This window comes from Herpailurus yagouaroundi, unplaced genomic scaffold (genome assembly GCF_014898765.1).
Source record: "Herpailurus yagouaroundi ecotype Mexico unplaced genomic scaffold, PumYag 77, whole genome shotgun sequence".
Lineage (NCBI taxonomy): Eukaryota > Metazoa > Chordata > Mammalia > Carnivora > Felidae > Herpailurus > Herpailurus yagouaroundi.
In genome coordinates this window covers 62,396,219-62,415,394 of record NW_024412388.1, presented here as the reverse complement: position 1 = coordinate 62,415,394, position 19,176 = coordinate 62,396,219, and the positions used below count along the sequence as shown (strand labels likewise).

Sequence of the window (19,176 nt, the reverse complement as noted above, 5' to 3'; positions counted from 1 at the left end):
TTGAGTAATATTCCACCACACACACACACACACACACACACACACACACACACACACACACCAGGTGATGGACACTTGGGCTGTTTCCATAGTTTGGCTATTGTAGATAATGCTGCTATAAACATTGGGGTGCATGTATCCCTTTGTGTTAGCATTTTTATTTTCTTTGGTAAATAACTAGTATGCAATTGCTGAATTGTAGGGTAGTTCTAATTTTACATTTTTGAGGAATCTCCATACTGTTTTTCAGATCTTTTATTTACATCTTTAACTTGACCCCAAATTGTGATCTACTAGACTACAGCCAAACTGGTAAGTTGAATGATGTGTCAAGTTTTGTTTGTTGTAGTTCATGTAGACAGCTCTGCTAAGGAAACAAGGGCTGTTTCTTTCTCTGATGAGACTGAGATTTTGCCCCTCATTTAAAAAAAAAAGTCAGAAATGTCTGTAAATATAAACAATTAAGAGTATGAACACTAGTAAGTTATATAGAGTTCAACACAAAAGTTGTGTTCTTCAACCTCAATAGAAATTGTCATTGTCTAAACAAAATTTTAGATGCTCAAAAGATTTAAAGTAAACTAGAAGCTAAGTTACTTCAGTTTTTCTCTTGTACTAAATAAATTTTTAAACAAGGTACATTTCAAGTAAATTTACAAAGGTCTTGATTCTTTAATAAGAATAATTTAATTCTTGATATAGGTGAAAACTTGTTTCACTTAGCTAAACAAAAAAGAAGGCATCTGAAATCCTTTAGACAATTCTGAGAAAATTAAAAACATTTTCTTTCCATCTTAATTCTGCTTGACTACATCAAAATGCCTAAAGTATGGGCTTCTAAGCTACTCAAGTCCAAAGGACATCACAGTGTATATAAATGGCATCCCTGATTTTGTGTAGCAAACCGGTTTCTGGCTGTCTGTGACAATCATACATATATTTTGCATATATTCTGATTTTGGCTCTATGCTGAATTTGGTAATATTAATATAAATACGGAAGTTGCTTAGCTTCAAAACATGAATAGATCATCACAGATTATAGGAATTAATTCTGGATTAATACTATCATTTTTTTTGTGATTTTCAGCATCACTTGGATATTTGAAGCTTTACTTCAACTCAGCATATACTGATGCACACTTTAGTACTGTTTTGCTTAGTTTCTAGAATAAATGGCTGAGGTAGAAGATTAATACCAAATGTTGGATTTCTTTTCCCCATGCCTTCCTTGGTCATTGTTCATATTAAGTAATCAACAAGTTTATGGATTCTACTTAGTTACAAATAACAACCATCCTTCACAAATCTTAGAAATATATGAAATTTAAATCCTGTTACCTTATGAAATAAAAATGATATCAAGAGGAAATGTTCAACTTTTTACTTATATATGCATGGGACTATCACTTTGGTTGAGTCAGGGTACCCGTTCAGGAAACATGTGTGATACTATACCCCAAACAATGCATCTCAAGGCAAGAGACAATATCAAATTCTTTCCAACAGATAACATTTCAAAGCAACTAGAATCCATACACTGTGCAGAATTATGATTAAAATGGTGACCACCAATTTGTCAGAAACATCCCACTGACTTTGAATAGAAGCCACCTACCTTTTAGAGAGACACATGATTACACTACAGCACAAATACAACTTTGAAATTTTGCCAAATAGTAAAGAATCAGCATCAAAACTTACAGGACAGGTATTGCAGGACAGGTGTTGACGGTTTTGAGGCAATCCAGATAGCATTGTGCTGATGGCACTCTTAGGGCATACGGCTTTACCAATACCTTTGATAGCACAGAACATGGTACTGGGTAGAAGCACATGGATATTAATAACTTTTGGGTTGAAAAGTGTTTCAGAAGAGTTTGAAACTGAATGTAAAGTTTTAGAAAAGTCTTAACTATATGTCAATATGTCACTTTTTCTTCCTTTTATATGTATGTGTGAGAGGATTAAACAATAAAAATCTGTATTTAAGTTCATTTAAAAAGGATTTTCAATAAAAAAATATAAAAACTTCAAGGAAAAAAGGAAGCATTGATTCACATTTTTCTTGGTAGTGTTTTCTCTTTAGTGGAACATAAAATAACAGTAATTTTTAATAACTGATGGTACTTTACATTAGGTGAAATACAGTATTAAACATTTAATCAATAACAGACATACAACATCCTCTGAAAGCTCTGCAAGTAAATCAGTAAATGCTAAAGAGTAGCTATCATGTATCTGTATTTCCTCCTTGGGAAGAACCTTAAAAGAAAATAAAACAAAACCCCAAACCAAAATGAAACACATAAAATAGCCTAATAATGGTGGCAGGCAAGCCACTTCTGGTTTACCAGTTATTTTCATATTGACATATTAATATATAAACAAAAGAAGCACAGACTAGTTCGGATTTCAGTTTATTCATGTTAAAACACAAAATTGACAAATCATTTCTCTAATTTTTATCAGACTTTGACATAAAGACATTTCACGTGCATGCTTATAGCAAAATAGCAGCACATAAGTTGAGATTCCAGTCTATTTTTATTTTCTTGAAGCTGTCTATCATCAGTAAGTTTTCTCATTTTTTTATTTTTCTGCCTCCTTCCTGCTGCTTAACTTTCGGTCAATTATTGCTTCTCAGTATCATCACCAGTACAAGGACAAAAAGTAAGAAAAAGAAAGTAAAATCAGCCCATCTGGTAACTTAATAGTTCTATTAAAGGGGTTAAAAAGAGATTGCAAATAATGCCCCAAATAAACTTTTATGATTATCAATGAATCCCAATTATTCCTACCGTTTTCCACATACAGATATTTGAGTTTTGTGTATGTGTATGCTTTTGTATGGATGGAAATTTAGGAAAATTTTAAGATATAGAAACATATATCCAAGTTTATAAGGTAAAATACCACATAAACACTTTTAGTTTCACTTTGGCAAGAGCAATAAATGAGATAGATTTTTATCATCAATACTAGAGCTATCTCTATCTAATTACTTATTAATTAAATAATCACAATATTGGAAGCATTGTTTTCATCTGAATTTGTAAGCTATGAATTTGTTTCCAAAAAAGTATTTCAATTCCTACAGTGTTCTTTGAAGACCCTATTGTATGTATACCATTTTTATCAGTTCATCAGAATAGGACTACTATGTTCTACTACTGTACTACTAGTATATGCTATAGTATACTACTATACTAGTACTATGTCAATTAACACGTAGACCTGTACTGAAACCAAAGCCCAAAAAGAAGATGGAAAAAGGTATGTTTAGAAAATCATCTAAAACTTCTTGTGTACTATATGAACACAACAATGCTCCACAAACCCGTTTTTATTAAAAGAAAATTAAAATAGTAATATCAAAAAAACCCTTTTCTGAACTTACAGCCTTGAAATATTCTTTCATCAAAAATGTTTGATTTTGTTATTAATATTATGCTATAGCAATTACGTTAATGTAATTTTCATTAATTCACTTCAGTAAAACAAACAAAAGCCTACAGAAAACTCTTCTATTTGCAATCTTGCTCTATCAAGAAAGATAAGGTATATATAATATTTAAGATGCCTCTAAATCGGACTGTTTTCTATTTAAAGTAATTTCTAGAAAAATTTGCTCCCTATAAGTTATCATGTCTTCTACGTCTTTGTAGATAAGCATTTCTTCAATGGACAACAGTTTATACTTATTCAGGCTGAATGCTGATTTGTTCTGTACAGCATTTAACATTTTTAGGGATGTTGTAACTGAATCACTCAAAGAGGAACAAGCTGGGAAAATACGAGCATTCCACAAACTTAAACATGTCTTGTTTCCAGAGAACAGTTCCTCTGTAACTTTCAGATTCCAAATATTTAGGCATGACAGGAAACAGACTCCAAAGAATTGAAGTAACTTTATATCTGACAATGTTTTAACATTCCTTTTCAAGTTGTCTTGCACTCCAAAAGCCATAGTTGAATACTTCAAGTATCCATTCATCTTCAAGCTTAAGGAACACACAAAAGAATCTGCAGGCAGGACAGCTTCTGTTATGACAGAACAACCACTAACAATGCAGTTTTCCCCAACTGAAACATTAGGCCCCAATCTAGAATACTCCACAACTGAGCCAGTTGCCACAGAACATCCTGAATCCAGTATACTTTGAATGATACAGGATGTGTTACCAGAGCATTTTGGTGTTGTAGAAAAGATGCTAAAAGCTATGGACTGCAAGCCAAGTTCTGACTTCAAACTGCTATCTGAAGTAAAATGAAACAAGTATTCTTCAGTTGTTCCAATGTGATAGAATTTGGATTTATTAAGAACCACAACATTTAATGAGGTTCCTTTCAGAAGATGAAATATTCTCTGTCTGATGTCTGTCAACTCTGCCTCTTCTTTAGTGACATTTGATGTGTTTCTGGTGTACTCCACAGTTGCTCCAGGTCCCAAAGCCTGCAGAAAGTCTCCATAGGCATCAATTTCACAGTTCAATGTGCCTATTTTTTCATAAAAAGCAAGTAATTTTTTTGCTGTTTTATGATCCATGTAAAATAGGCTGTCTGTGTAGACATACTCAGACTCTAATTTAAGAGGGGTAGTGTCACCCCCAGCCATGTCCTGGTGGTGTCTACACACAGCATTAAAGTGATGCATCTGTTCTATGCTGGGCTTATGAAGGAAACGATGGCAACACCTGTATTCAAGGTCTTTATATTCTAAATAATTAAAAGGTTCTAAGACAAATACTCCATGTGTGGTACCAACAGTCAAACTAGAAGGATGAGCTAAAGCGGTAAAGCCAGGTTTGTCAAATCTAATAAACTCACATTCTCCAACACTATAAAGTTCAATATCATCTGCACAAGTAACCAGAATCCCAGGTTTCATATGTGAGGGGAAATCAATGTACATGGCTAGTTTTAATTCCAACATCTGATAAATGGGGTTACCGAAAGGTAACGCAGTGAAAATTTTGCCCAGAGCACTTGCATTTGGAAGGCGTTGGCTGTAACCACCTATACAAAATTAAACAAAATAACTGTTTTAAAATGTTTACAAGACTGTAAGATTTTAAAAACCCAGGGGCATCAGTGACAACTCAAAGTATCTCTAAAGATATTTAATGTATATAATGCATTACTGTAACTCAGAAAAGAATAGTAAATTCCAGGTTACAAATTCAAAGAACAATTCTCCTCAAGTGATTTGATATAACACAATTTTAGATTAAGAAAGAATTCTATTATACTTCAGAAGCTGTGAATTGTTTTGAATCAACTGCACAACTAGTAAACAGGACCATGGGCTAAAACATGGTCTTATATCTACATTTCAAACAGTAAATTTCACGACATTTAAACTCCTACATTTGGTACGCACTTCATAGAGGGGAAAAAAGTCACAAAAAAACTAATATACCAATCCAAAATATAATTATTAAACTGTAATTACCAGATGCTGTGTCTTTCCTCAAATTATTACATCCACTCAAAGGGAATAAAGGTGCGTTTACTTAAAAGCATTTTAAAATGTATATTTGTTTTTCATTTGATTAGGCTTTTTCCCTCTAAAATGAGTCTTATGACTTCTTAATTCCTTGAAAAGCATGTTCTCTTAGGTACATTAAATAGCTTACATCATTTTTATGTAACTAATTATAATGAGAGGCAACATTACATAGTAGAGTAGACAAAAATAGGTTCAAACTCTGGTTCACCACTTTTTAATTGCTTATCGTTGGGTTTACTCCAAATCAGCAAATGAAGAGTAATACTTGCTTTATCTTCTTTTATGTAGAGCACTTGGCACAGAGTATGTTGTTCAGCAAATGAGAGTTAATGCTTTCCAGTTTTTTCCTTTTCCAAAGATTAGCCAAAACTTAAGTTTAGAATTGTAAGAATTACCTCTTTCTAACTATGTATTTTGAGTGTCTAACTTAATTTTTATTAATTGGTAATCATATTGGTTCCAGAATAAAGCTATATATTTGAATTTTTCTACTTTTTTAGAGTTAGTCTTAAAATCAGAACGTGGATGCTTTACTTGGTATTATCTTTACAAAGAATCATTGTTCTGTATATAAACTATAAGAAATGAAAAATGCCTTGGAAGTCATATAGATGAGTAGTTCTAAAATATCTGTTCCTGGACTGGTGCCAGTCCATAATAAAGTTTTCACCAGCCCCCAGTAGAGAAGAGTGGAGGTTTTCATGTAACCAAGATTTTCATACAACTACATTTACTGAATTAAAAAAAAAAAATCTTTATTCTGAGATTATTTATTTCCTATTTTTCTGCTTTATAATGTTTTCTTTTGTGTGTGACTCTTCCTCTTACATACTTTTTTGTCATCTCCATGTGTTGTCACCACTTTTTCTTTTCTTTTTAAATTCTTTTAAGCATTAAAGACTTTTGCCACCAATAATCAGATAAAAATGCATGATAGAAGGTTTTGGTAAAGTCTGGAAATCACAGTGCTAAACCAGCCTCTCCCCTACAACAATTCCTTTTAAAGCATTACTGAGAAATGTTCATATTTTGATGACTTCTATCTTCGGTAAATAATTTTCTATATGCATTCCAAAAGATAAATTTGTCAAAAAACATTATGCTGCTTATAACTTTAAAATAATCAAGAAAAACATGAAATATTTATTTTCAAAGAAGAGTAACTTCAAAGACAAAAATTTAAAAAAAGGAAAGTATTTGCAAGGTAGAAAAAAGTCCTTAAAATATCAAAGGTAAGATGTAAATTGGAAAAAAGAAAATGTGTAACTTTACCAGAATGAATTAATAGGATGGTAAAAGAATTCCATTTATCTCCATATAACTTTTCCAAACATCGAAGGGCACAAAGTGTGGATCCTCCATTTCCTTAAAAATGAAAGTAAAACCACAACTTATTTCTTAGAAACCTGCTGAAAATTTGTTATTATGGTAAGGTTTGGTGTTATAACTTTGAGGATATGGCCTTTGGCTATAATTAAGTAGGCAGAGAGCAAAGGTAGAGGCAAAAGAATCAAGTTAAATACACATTTTACAGCATTTAAATAAATAAACAATTGGAAATGAAACCCAGAGATCAGCACTTGGTAATAAATGATGAGATTATAATCTTCTCTTGAAAACAGTAATTAAAACAGGAAAAATGATAAATTAGGCAATCTGAAACAGTGGAATACTCTAAGTATACACATTCATTTGGAGTTACAAACTGAAAAACCCATTAAAATAATTCCCCCCCACATGACATAACCAAAGATTTGAGTTAGATGTCCTTTCTAAAAAGTTTCTTAGAGGAGCACCTGGGTGGTTCAGTCGGTTGAGTGTCAGACTCTTGACCTTGGCTCAGGTCATAATGGCTCAGGACATGATCTCAAGGGTCCTGATTCAAGCCCCACCCCAGGGGCTGCCCTGGTATCAGGGATCCTGCTTGGGATTCTTTCCCTCTCTCTCTCTCTCTGCCCCTCCCCTGCTCATGGTCTCTAAATAAACAAACAAACAAACAAACAAACAAACTCAAAAAAAATTTTCTTAGAACCTGGTGTCCTAAAATACATCTTAAACATAACTACACTTACTAGTTACCTTGTGCAGGTTATTTAACATTCTGTGCCTCAGATTCCCATCTATAAAATGGGAATTATTAAAGTACTGACTGCACCATTGTGAGGATTAAAACACTGGTTAATTAGAACAATGCTGGTATCAGATATAAATATCCCATATGGTATCAGGGGCTTTAGTTTTAAGTATCACATGGAAAATAGCCTCCAGAAAAATAGCACATATTTTCTTGCAATGAAGGTCAAAAGGCATAGCTGACTTAAACTGGGTTTTGAAAGTAGTATCTATGATATTAGGCCATTATATTTTATATATATATATATATATATATATATACATACACACACATATGTGTATACACATATATATGTGTGTGTATACGTGTGTGTATATATATATATATGTGTGTGTGTGTGTGTATATATATATATATATATTATATATAATGGCCTAAGTATCATAGATACTACTTTCAAAACCCAGTTTAAGTCAGCTATGCCTTATGTGTATATACACACATATATGTGTGTATATATGTGTGTGTATATAGTGCTGATTTGCAACCTTCATGTAAATCTCTGAACAAACTATGGAGTTAGGAGGGACCTTAAGAACCCTACTGATAAAGTCCAAAAGAATATTTAACATTAATTTTAAAATTTTATTAAAATAAATTTTGTTTTAATTTTATTAAAACAAATAATATTCTTTTCTTAATAACATTCTGCAAGTTTTTCATGGTAAGTCACAATGTGTAAACAGTTACTATGCCTTTTTCTTAAAAAATAGTAAATTTACATTAAATTTTTAAAGCCTGGAAAGACTATGGGTAGAAAGATATAGGGCTCATCAACTGTGAGCCATAGGAAAGCTTTTCTTCAGCAATCATTCTGTTCAGAACCTATGATATAAATCTGATTATATATAGCATACCTATTTTGGCTCCAGCAGGGTCAACAAAAACATGATACTGGACTCCAAGGGGTAACTCCTTTTTTTTCAGCTTTTCTGAGAGCTGTTGCTTATAAGCAAATTCCTGTTTTTCATCAGCTGCTGTTATTGCAACAATGTCCCAGAATTCTCCAGATGCCACAGGTTTGCCTGTGTGAAAAAGCAAGGAAATGAGTATCAGAAATCTCTAGCTGTTACAAATTTGCCTATTAGAAAGAAAAATGAAAAACTATCTTCATACACTTAACTTCTTTTCAGAATTACGGAATAATTAGTGGCTAGCTAGTTTGATTCAAACTATTTCTACTGAAGATTGTTCACAAATTTTGCATTTTCCCCTTTTAGATTACTTGCTCCTTTCATGGTCTACAGTCCATTTATTTAAATATTCTGAAAGTTGCTATGTTTCTTGATTAAGAGAAGTATTCTTGCCTTGCTAAAAATTACCTCAATTCTTAAGTAAGAAGAGGAGACAAAAAGAATAAACGGGGGTGCTTAGATGGCTCAGTCAGCTATGCCTCGGATTCTTTATCTCGGCTCAGGTCATGATCTCAAGGTTCATGGGATCAACCCCCAGTCAGGCTGTATACTGTCAATGCGGGGCCTGCTTGGGATTCTCTCTCTCCTTCTCTTTCTGCCCCTCCCCTGCTCGTGCTCTCTTCCCCAAATAAATAAAACTTAAAAAAAAAATGAATAAATGAATCTCCAGCTGTGAAAAGCAATTTTCACATATTAGGACCACTTAGTGTTTGTTGGCTGAGTAAGATTCAACCCAAGGATCTATTCCTACAATGTTACTGTTTATAAATTCAGGTACTTTATTTTTTATTACCTGAAGATGAGCCATGCAAGTTTACAAAGGCTTTGAAGTATGACCTAAAATTCTGCATAACAGAAAAGTTCCCAAGTCCCTGATGCACTCATTTAAAAACAGACTAAACTGACGCTCTTTGTTGGTAAAAAAAGACGAATAAAGATTTTAATTGGGGCGCCTGGATGGCTCAGTCGGTTAAGCGTCTGACTTCGGCTCAGGTCATGATCTCACAGTCTGTGAGTTCGAGCCCTGCGTCAGGCTCTGTGCTGACAGCTCAGAGCCGGGAGCCCATTTCAGATTCTGTGTCTCCCTCTCTCTCTGCCCCTCCCCTGTTCATACTCTGTATCTCTCTGTCTCAAAAATAAATAAACGTTAAAAAAAAATTTAAAAAAAAAGATTTTAATTAGTTAACAGTTTTTGTCAGCCAGAATCTATTATTCCTAAATATTTTATTATTTATATTTTTAATGCAGAAACTTCACCAAAAATGACTAATTTTATTAGATAGTTGTATAAGGAATGACAAATAGCACAGTCTTTAAAAAATTTTATTTGATACAAATTTCCCCTTTTAAATTTTGACCCATAATTCTTCCATGTCCTGATTTTTACTCAGTATGCATTCATAGCATGTAACAAATTGGTGAAGTAGGCAAGGGGATTGGAGAAGGCTAAAATAATATTTGTAATGGTCAAATACTGAGCTTTAGACAGTTTAGATTTATCTAAAGTAACTTTTGTTAATAGGCTAACCAAATGTGTAACTTGGATTGATAGCCTCACTAGTCAGAATAATTTTCTTTCTTCTCCTTTGTTTTGATATATATATGTTACTAAAAATAAAGTAAAAAAAAAATAAAGTAATAACATGACGCAAAGAAAGGGCAGTGACAGAAGAATAAAAAGATCAAGCCGAGTTATTAGCTATAAAGCCGAAGGTGAGCAGACCGGAAGTGATAGTCCAGCAAATTTCCCGGCACGTAAAGTTCCCTCCCTGTCCATTGCCGCGGAAAGCTGGGGTTCCCCCTTTGCTACCTCTCAGTTCTGAAAACCTCTGCAATTTTCGCTGGGTGGCTTCTCGCAGAGCTACGCCTAAGAGCGCGTTTGCAGCAGCCATAGCAAAACTTCCCCCGAGACCAGCTGAAGCCTTCCAGGTATCCTCCGACTGGAGCAGCACGCATGCGCCTCAGGATGTAACCCGTTCCTGGGTCCGGTTTGCCTCTGTTCCGCCCCTTACGTGCGTCACTCACGTAACCACGCCCCCAGAGCGGTGGCCTGCCGGGAGAAAATCCTGGGGGTCAGAGTGCAAAGCCTTGCCGTGTTTCCCTAGCAACGGTCTCTGGAGCAGATGGCCACCTAGTGATTTGTCGGACTGTGCCGGGTCTGGGCCTCTTGTTCCCAACTCATAAGGCTTTGCAGCCCTGTTGACCCGGTGAGTTATTCGGGTTGAGTGATAAAATTGCTAGAACTGACCCGCTGAGAAGACAAAAGTACAACCTAGCTTCCAGCTTTCCTTCGAAAGGTGGTTCGTCCTTTCAACTCGTGATTTGTTTCAGATTTGTTTTAGCGGGGAGCAGTTCCCAAAGACGTCTTTATAGTTAATTCCTCCCTCAGGGTTGTTATCTGAAACAATCTGCACCAAATCCAGATCCAGATGTACAGTCTCAACATTCAAGATCTATATTCTCTTAAGGAACCTTAGGTTTGTGGCTTCTTTGCCCTTGTGTTTCTTAGTAAGTGAGCCTCTCCAACCCTCTCAGTTTTGAGTTCACTTCATAGGCTTTTGTCCATTGTATAAAATTCAGTCTGCAACAGATCTCTTAACATTCGTGGTTTTGGTTGCTTCAGCTGTCATTCTGTTGTATATGCGGATTGATCAAGAACTTTAAATAACATTACTGGGAATAAGTCAGACTTACTAGATGCATTTTGGTAGATACCTGTAAGTATTTCTTTTGTAAAGCACAAGTTTATAATGAGTTTTACAGATGAACCTATTCATGCTTACATACAACAATTTTAAGAAACAGGCCAATAGTCAAGGGCTCACGATCAGTAGAAGAGGAGATTTAAGCACGCTACTTGAATCCCAAACCCAGAACTCATCTACCACATCATGCAGTTTGATTTATTTCAGAAACCTGTCTTCCTAAAGCCTTCATCAGTAACACAGGTGGACATTCAAGGCCCTATAAGTTCTTGCCATGAACTTTACTTAGTTTTTTTTTTTTTTCTAAAGGCTTCGCTCTGCATTTAATTCTGTACTTAAAGTACATTTCAGTAAAAATGGAGATTACTCTTTCATAGTTTCGCCGTTTAGAAGTTTTGTGTTGTTAATAAAAACAAAACATTAAGAACATTTATATGATACGACTTGAGTGAGGTGAGAGTGAACAAAAGGGAGTGAGTGATAAAGATCAGAGAGGTGAAAAACCCCTAAAGAAGGGATTTTGTTTTATACTGTATACAACGAAGCCATTGCAGAGTTTTTATGTGACTTGCCTTATGTCTAAAAAGATCACTCAGAAATGTGAAAATAGACATAGTGGAGGGTAGGGCAAGGATAGAGTTGGTGAAGGCTTGGCAACGATGGTAACAGTGGGGATGCTGAGAAATTGATTACATTCTGGACATATTTTTGAAGGCACAACCAATACAATTTGCTAATGATATGGTTGTGGAATGTTAGAGAATGAGAGGGGTCAAGACTGACCACCTCAAGGATAGAACAGCTATCAGTTGAGATGGGAAAGACTGCGGATGGGGAGTGTTGGTGGAGTAGTGGGGAGAGTCCAGAGTTTGCTTTTAGACATGTAGACTATATAGATATATGTGTATGTCACGCATATGTAATGAAAGTTTGTGTGTGTATGTGTCTGTAGGCATTACACATATGACTCCAGGGTTCATAAGAGAGGTCTGGGCTGGAGAGAGAATTTTTTGAGTCCTCATTGTTAGAGACAGTGTGAGGCTATGTGCCTGTGATTCTGCAGTTCACAGACCTCTCCAGAGGGATAACTTTAAGGTTGGGTTAGAGTTAATGGAATTAATTTTAAACTACTGAACTAGATGAGATCCTAGGGGAAGAAAGGTGAAGTTCAAGGATTGTGCATAGTAACAAGGTAAACAATGAAAATGTGACCAAATAAGAAAATTTTGGATAGTGAGAAGTGTGAAGGGACTAGAACAGGCTGATGTAATAGACTGTATTACATAGATTATTAAATACAGCATTCTTGGGACCTGGAAAGGATGGCCATAGAAATCAATATTATTTTTTCCTGATATGATTACATTATTCATATAAAATGTGTTGGAAGTAAATATACCACCTTATCAACTATGGTTTTTGTTCTTCCCTCTTTTTTTTCTCAACTGTTCATTAATATTAATTTTTAAGTAAAAATGAAAAAATATTGAATACCATATTAGTGGGAGTAATTTCGTTGGAAGTAGATTTTGGGGGGTAAAAATATCTAGGAATTTAAGTTTATGTTTAATATAATCAAACAGTGTGATATGGTTGTTTAAATAGTCATAAGGTACGGTAACCACAATAAAATATGCTAACACAGCTAAGTAGTAAACCCATTAATTCTTTATAAGTAAAACACATTGGAAATGACATATTTAATCCTGGATTCCACATTTTGAAAGGGATGTCAGACAAACTGAACTATATAATAGTTGAAAAATGGTATTTTGTGGAGACATTTGGGCTTTTTTTGTGTGGGAGGAGAGTAGAGAGTATCTGAAGAAGTACCGTAACGAAGAGTGAGATAGATTTTTAAAAGAATTTTACTGAGGCATAATTTATATGACATTAACTTAACCTGTTGTAAGTGAACAATTTAATGATTTTTAGTAAGTTTACTGCGCTGTGCAACTGTCACCCCAATAAGATGCTTATGCTTGTTTAAAATTTTTTTCAACGTTTATTTATTTTTGGGACAGAGAGAGACAGAGCATGAATGGGGGAGGGGCAGAGAGAGAGGGAGACACAGAATCGGAAACAGGCTCCAGGCTCTGAGCCATCAGCCCAGAGCCTGACACGGGGCTCGAACTCACTGACCGCGAGATCGTGACCTGGCTGAAGTCGGACGCTTAACCGACTGTGCCACCCAGGCGCTCCGCTTATGCTTGTTTAGAGTTAATTCCAGTCAGGTTGTTCCTATTACTATGGGCATAACTATGACTGTTGTGTGGAAGTTGTAGAGAAGAATATTAATTTTGTTTCCAAACATTTTTTTTCCTTCACAAGAAGAAACTGGAACTAAATGAAGAGGGTTCTAGATTGTGCACCACGATTCTCTTGGTGCATGGTTTGATCAGTTCACGCTAGGGCTCTGATCTTTTCCATTCCTTGTGTTTCATCTCTCTGCACAACCACTGTTCCTCCTCCTACTCTTTCTGACATGCAGTATAAGCAAAAATATCTTTTTACTCTTCCATTTATTTGAATTTATTTATTTGGCTAGCGTGTTCTAGCCAAATAAAGTATTTTTTTCCCACTGTATCCTGTTGAAGGAACCCTCACGTTTCTCACCTTTCTGGAGGACCAAGGAAAAAATTTTATCCCCCAAACTTCTATTTGACATCCTCCTTTATTATTTTTTAAGACTTTATTTTTTAGAGCAGTTTTAGTTTCACAGAAAAATTGAGAAGAAAATTCAGAGATTTCCAATATACTCCCACATAATTCACATGTGCATAGCCTACCTTGTCATTAACATCCCCCCACCAGAATGGTACATTTGTTACAGTTGATGAATTTATATTGACATGTCACAATCACCCAAAGTCCATAATTTACCTTACATTTCACTCTTGGTGTATAGTCTATGGGTTTGGACAAAGTATGATGACATGTGTTCATCATTATAATATTCAGAATTGTTTCACTGTCTAAAAATCTGTGTTCTGCCTAGTCATCCACCCCGTGAACTCTGCCACCACTAATCTTTTTACTGTCTCCATGGTTCTGCTTTTTCCATAATGCCATATAGTTGTAATCCTATACTACATAGCCTTTTCATACTGATGTCTTTCACTTAGTAGTGTGCATTTAAGGTACACTATGTCTTTTCATTCTTGATAACCATTTCTTTTTAGTGCTGAGTAATAGTCCATTATCTGGATGTGCCACACTTTATCCTTTCAACTACTGAAGGACATCTTGGTTGTTCCCAAATTTTTGCAATTGTGAATAAAGCTGTTATGAACATTCATATGGCAAAAGATGAATACCAAGAAGTGCAATTACTGGATCTTATGATAAGAGTATATTTAGTCTTATAAGATACGGCCAAACTGTCTTCCAAAGTTGCTATACTGTTTTGCATTCCTACCAGCAATGAATGACAGTTTCTGTTGCTACACATCCTTGCCAGCAGTTTGTGGTGTCAGTGTTCAGGTTTTGGCCATTCTAATAGGTGTGTAATGTTATTTCATTGTTGTTTTAATATGCATTTCCCTGATGACATGTGAGGAGGAACCGCTTTCATGTACTTATTTGACATCTGTATATCTTTTTTGGTGAAGTATCTATTTAAGGTCTTTGGCCCATTTTTAAAATCTGGTTGTTTATTTCCCTTATTGTTTAGTTTTAAGTGTTCTTTATATATTTTAAATAAAAATCCTTTATCAGATGTATCGTTTGCAAATATTTTCTCCCATTGTGTAGCTTGTTTTCTTATTCATTTGACATTACTGTTTGCAAATTATGTCTTTAATTAATTTTTTTATTTAAAGGAAATAATTTTTCATTAAGTTTTTAACTTTAATTCCAGTATAGTTAACATACAGTGTTATATTGGTCTCAGGTGTACAATGTAGGGACTCAACAATTCTCTACATTACTCAGTGCTCATTGGTCTAAGTGTACTCTTTAATCCCCATCACCTACTTCAACCATCTCCCTGCCCACCTTCCTCTGGTAACCATCAGTTTGTTCTCTTAGAGTCTGTTTCTTGTTTTTTATCTCTCTGTGTCTTTAATTTTAATGAAGTATAGGTTATAAAATATTTCTTTCATGGATTATGATTTTGGTGGTGTATCTAAAAGGTCATTATTATACCTAAGGTCATTTAGATTTTCTTCTAGGTTATCTTCTAGGAAGTTTATAGTTTTGTGTTGTCATAGATCTATTTTAAATTAATTTTTCTGAATGTGTAAAGTCTGTGTCTACATTCATTTTTTTTTTTTTTGCATGTGGATGTCCAGCTGTTTCAGCACCATTTGTTGAAACTCCATTGTATTGTCTTTGCTTCTTTGTCAGAGATCAGTTCACTATATTTCTATTTCCAGACTCTATTATATTCCATTGGTCTAATTTCTTTTGTTTTGACAACACAACATTGTTTTTGACTACTATTGCTTTATAGTAGGTCTTGAAGTCTGGTAGCATCATTCCTTCAAGTTTGTTCTTGAATAGTGTGTTAGATATTGTAGGTTTTTGCCTCTTTGTGTAAATTTTACAATCAGTCTGTTGATATTGATAAAATAATATGCTGAGATTTTGGATGGGACTGCATTTAGTCTATAGATCAAACTGGGAAGAAATGACATCTCAATATTGAGTCTTCCTATTAAGGCTGTCGATGCACATGAAATCTCTCTCCATTTATTTAGTTCTTTGATTTTGCTCATCAACTGTTTGTTTTCCTCTTGTACATATTTTATTACATGTATACCCAAATATTTCATTTTGAGGGGTGCTAATGTAAATAGTACTGTGTTTTTAACTTGTGCATTGCTGGTATAAAGAGAAGTGATTGGCTTTTGTGTATTTACCTTGTATCTGCAATCTTATTATAATCACTTATTAGTTCCAGGTTTTTTTTTTCTTTTCTTAATTTCTTTCTTTCTTTTTGTCGATTCTTTTCGATTTTCTGTATAGAAAATGATCATGTCATCTGTGAACAAACACAATTTTATTTCTTCATTCCTAATCTGTATATCTTTATTTTCCTTTCCATGTCTTATTGAATTAGCTAAGACTTCCAGTATGATATTGAAAGGCAGTGATGAGATGGGACATTCCTGCTTGGACCTGATCTTATTGGGAAAGCAAATTTCTTTCCGTTGAGTATGATTAGCTGTAGAATTTTTATAGATATTTTATCAAGTTGAGGAAGTTGTCCTCTATTCCTAGATTACTGAAAATTTTTCTCAAGAATAGAGTTGGATTTGAATAAATGATTTTTCTGCATTTATTGAAATGGTCATGTGGTTTTCTTTTTTTTGGCTTGTTAATGTGACAGATTACATTAATTGGTTTTTGAATGTTGAACCAGACTTGCATACCTCGGAAAAATCCCACTCGGTAGATTCTTTGTATACATTGTTCAGTTTACTAATTTTTTCCCAGGAATTTTGCATCTGTTTTCATGAGAAATATTGATCTGTAGTTTTCCATTTTTGTAATGTCTTTGGCCATAGGGTTTGGATAATGCTGGCCTCATAGAATGAGTTAGGCTTTGCTTCTATTCTCTGAAGGAGATTTTAGGGAATTAGTATAATTTCTTTCTTAAATTTTGGTAGCATTCCCCAAAGATCTCATCTGGGCCTGAGGCTATCTGTTTTGAAAAGTTATTAATTATTGGTTCAATTTCTTTCATAAATATATGCCTATTCAGATTATTTATTCTTTTGTGAGTCTTGGCAGATTGTGTCTTTCAAGGAATTGGTTCATTTAAGGTAGGATATCAAGTTCTGCACGTGGAGCTATTCATAGTATTAATTTATTATACCTCTGTTGTCCATGGGATCTGTAGTATTGTCCTTACTTTAATTTCTGATACTAATAATTTGTGTTCTTTTTTTTTTTTTTTTCTTTGCCTGGCTAGTTGCTGGTTAATACTATTGATCTTTCTAAAGAGCAGGCTTTGGTTTTATGGATTATCTCTGTTGATTTTCTATTTTTTCATTGATTTCTCCTGTAATTTTTATTAATTTTCTTATGCTTACTTTGGATTTAATTTGCTCTCTCTTTTTTTTCTTCTAGTTTTCTAAGGTGAAGTTTAGATTATTGCTTTTTGATTTTTCTTCTTTTGTGATGTATGCATTCAGTGCTATAAATTTCCCTCTAAGCACTTCTTTTGCGACATCCCACAAATTTTGATAAGTTGTGTTTTTATTTTCATTTAGTTTAAAATATTTTAAAATTTCTCTTGAGATATTCTTTGGCCCATGTGTTATTTAGAAATGTGTTATTTAATCTCCACATATTTTGCTTTTTCAAGCTATGTATCTGTTATTGATATGTAGTTGAATTCCATTGTGATCTGGGTAGATACTGTATGATTTCTATTAAGTTTCTGAAGTTGTATTTGAGGCTCAATATGTGGCCTCTCTTGGTAATGTTTATGTGAGCTTTTGATGAATATACATTCAGCTGTTGTTGGATGAAGTAGTCTGTAGTTGTCAACTATATCCAGTTGATTGATGGTGTTGTTGTGTGTAACTATGTTCTTACTGATTTTCTGTCTGCTAGATCTGTCCATTTCTGATAGCAGAGTTGAAGTCTGCAACTGTGATAGTGCATTCATCTGTTTCTTGAAGTTCTATCAGTTTTGCTTCACTTTTGTTAGGTGTATAAACTTTATCAGTTGCTATGTCTTTTTGGAGAAATGACCTCATTATTATTATGTAATGTCTGTCTTTATCCTGATAACTTTCCTTGCTTTGAAGACTATTCTGTTTGAAGTTAACATAGCTACTCCTGTTTTCTTTTGATTTGTGTCAGCATGATAGATCTTTATTACTTTATATGTCTTTACCTTTCATTTGGGTTTTTTGTGGACAACATATAGTTGGGTCTTTTTTTTTTTAATCTCATTTGACAGTCTCTTTTAATTGGTTCATTTGGACCTTTGACATTCATAATGATTATTGATATATTTGGATTAATATATGCAATATCCATTGCTATTTCTATTTGTTGCCATTATTCTTTGTTTTTTATCTTTTGTATTTCACTTTTCATGCTTTTTTGGTTTTAAATGAACACTACATATGATTTCATTTTCTCTTCTTTCATAGCATATTGATTATAGTTCTTATTTTACCATTTTTAGTGGTTACCCTAAAGTTTGCAATACACATTTATAACTAATTCAGTTCCATTTTCAAATAACACTATACCCCTTCCCACCTAGTGTTAAGTACCTTATTATTAGAAGATAAACCCAATTCCTTCTGTCTCTTATATAATTGTTGCTTTTAAAAAAATGTTTATTTGAGTGGGGAGAGGGGGAGAGGCAGAGAGAGATGGAGACACAGAATCTGAAGTACGCTCCAGGCTGTGAGCTGTCAGCACAGAGCCCGATGCAAGTCTCCAACCCATGAGCCCTGAAATCATGACCTGAGCTGAAGTCGGATGATTAACAGACTGAGCCAACCGGGTGCCCCTCATTGCTGCTTTTAATTTCACTTATATATAAGCATTAACATATATACTACCAGTTTGCTACTAGTATTTTGAAAAACTTTTATCTGTTAGATCAGTTAGGAATAAGAAAAATAAAATACTTTTTTTTATATACACTTATTTCTTTCCCAGTGTTCTTCCTTGCTTTCTGTAGATCTGAGATTCTGAACAAATTACATTCCTTTTCTCTAAAGAACTTCTTTTAACATTTCTTGTAAGGTAGGTCTACTGGCAACGAATCTCCTCAATGTTTGTTTCCCTGTGAAAGTCTTTTATTTCTCCTTAATTTTGAAAGATAATTTCATAGCATACAGAATTCTAGGTCAGTGGGGTTTTTTTTCCTCTGAATTCTTTCTTTCTTTCTCTCTTTCTTTCTTTCTTTCTTTCTTTCTTTCTTTCTTTCTTTCTTTCT

The 19,176-nt window shown here is 34.1% G+C and overlaps 2 protein-coding genes across 5 annotated transcripts in view; one reads left to right on the top strand and one right to left on the bottom strand.

Annotated features, from left to right (window-relative positions):
* Nucleotides 1–2,402: 2,402 nt before the first annotated feature.
* Nucleotides 2,403–10,542, bottom strand: FPGT (fucose-1-phosphate guanylyltransferase). 4 transcript variants are annotated; one of them, XM_040470647.1, is made up of 5 exons: nucleotides 10,370–10,482; nucleotides 9,353–9,468; nucleotides 8,503–8,670; nucleotides 6,784–6,876; nucleotides 2,403–5,018 (listed from the first exon to the last, which is right to left on the bottom strand). In XM_040470647.1, exons 2-5 carry the CDS (start codon nucleotides 9,408–9,410, stop codon nucleotides 3,574–3,576), a joined length of 1,764 nt encoding a protein of 587 aa, XP_040326581.1. In that variant the 5' UTR covers nucleotides 9,411–9,468; nucleotides 10,370–10,482; the 3' UTR covers nucleotides 2,403–3,573. The 4 variants fall into 4 exon arrangements, with proteins under 4 accessions (XP_040326581.1, XP_040326580.1, XP_040326582.1 ...); XM_040470646.1 differs by lacking the exon at nucleotides 9,353–9,468 and having other exon boundaries at nucleotides 10,370–10,535; XM_040470649.1 differs by lacking the exon at nucleotides 9,353–9,468 and having other exon boundaries at nucleotides 4,047–4,213; nucleotides 10,370–10,542.
* An 89-nt stretch (nucleotides 10,543–10,631) lies between these two features.
* LRRIQ3 (leucine rich repeats and IQ motif containing 3) overlaps nucleotides 10,632–19,176 on the top strand; it is a 227,498-nt gene continuing 218,953 nt past the window's right edge. Inside the window, 1 exon segment of the mRNA XM_040470641.1 lies at nucleotides 10,632–10,766. The gene's annotated coding sequence lies outside the window, so the exon portion shown is untranslated.

Excerpts from the sequence above, each read along its gene's own strand:
- FPGT (XM_040470646.1), bottom strand. The coding sequence starts at position 10,451 with ATGGCTGCTGCAAACGCGCTCTTAGGCGTAGCTCTGCGAGAAGCCACC. Across the intron at positions 8,671-10,369 it reads GAGGTTTTCAGAACTGAGAG|GCAAACCTGTGGCATCTGGA; the intron begins GTAGCAAAGGGG and ends TTTTTCACACAG. Across the intron at positions 6,877-8,502 it reads CCCTGCTGGAGCCAAAATAG|GAAATGGAGGATCCACACTT; the intron begins GTATGCTATATA and ends TTCATTTTTAAG.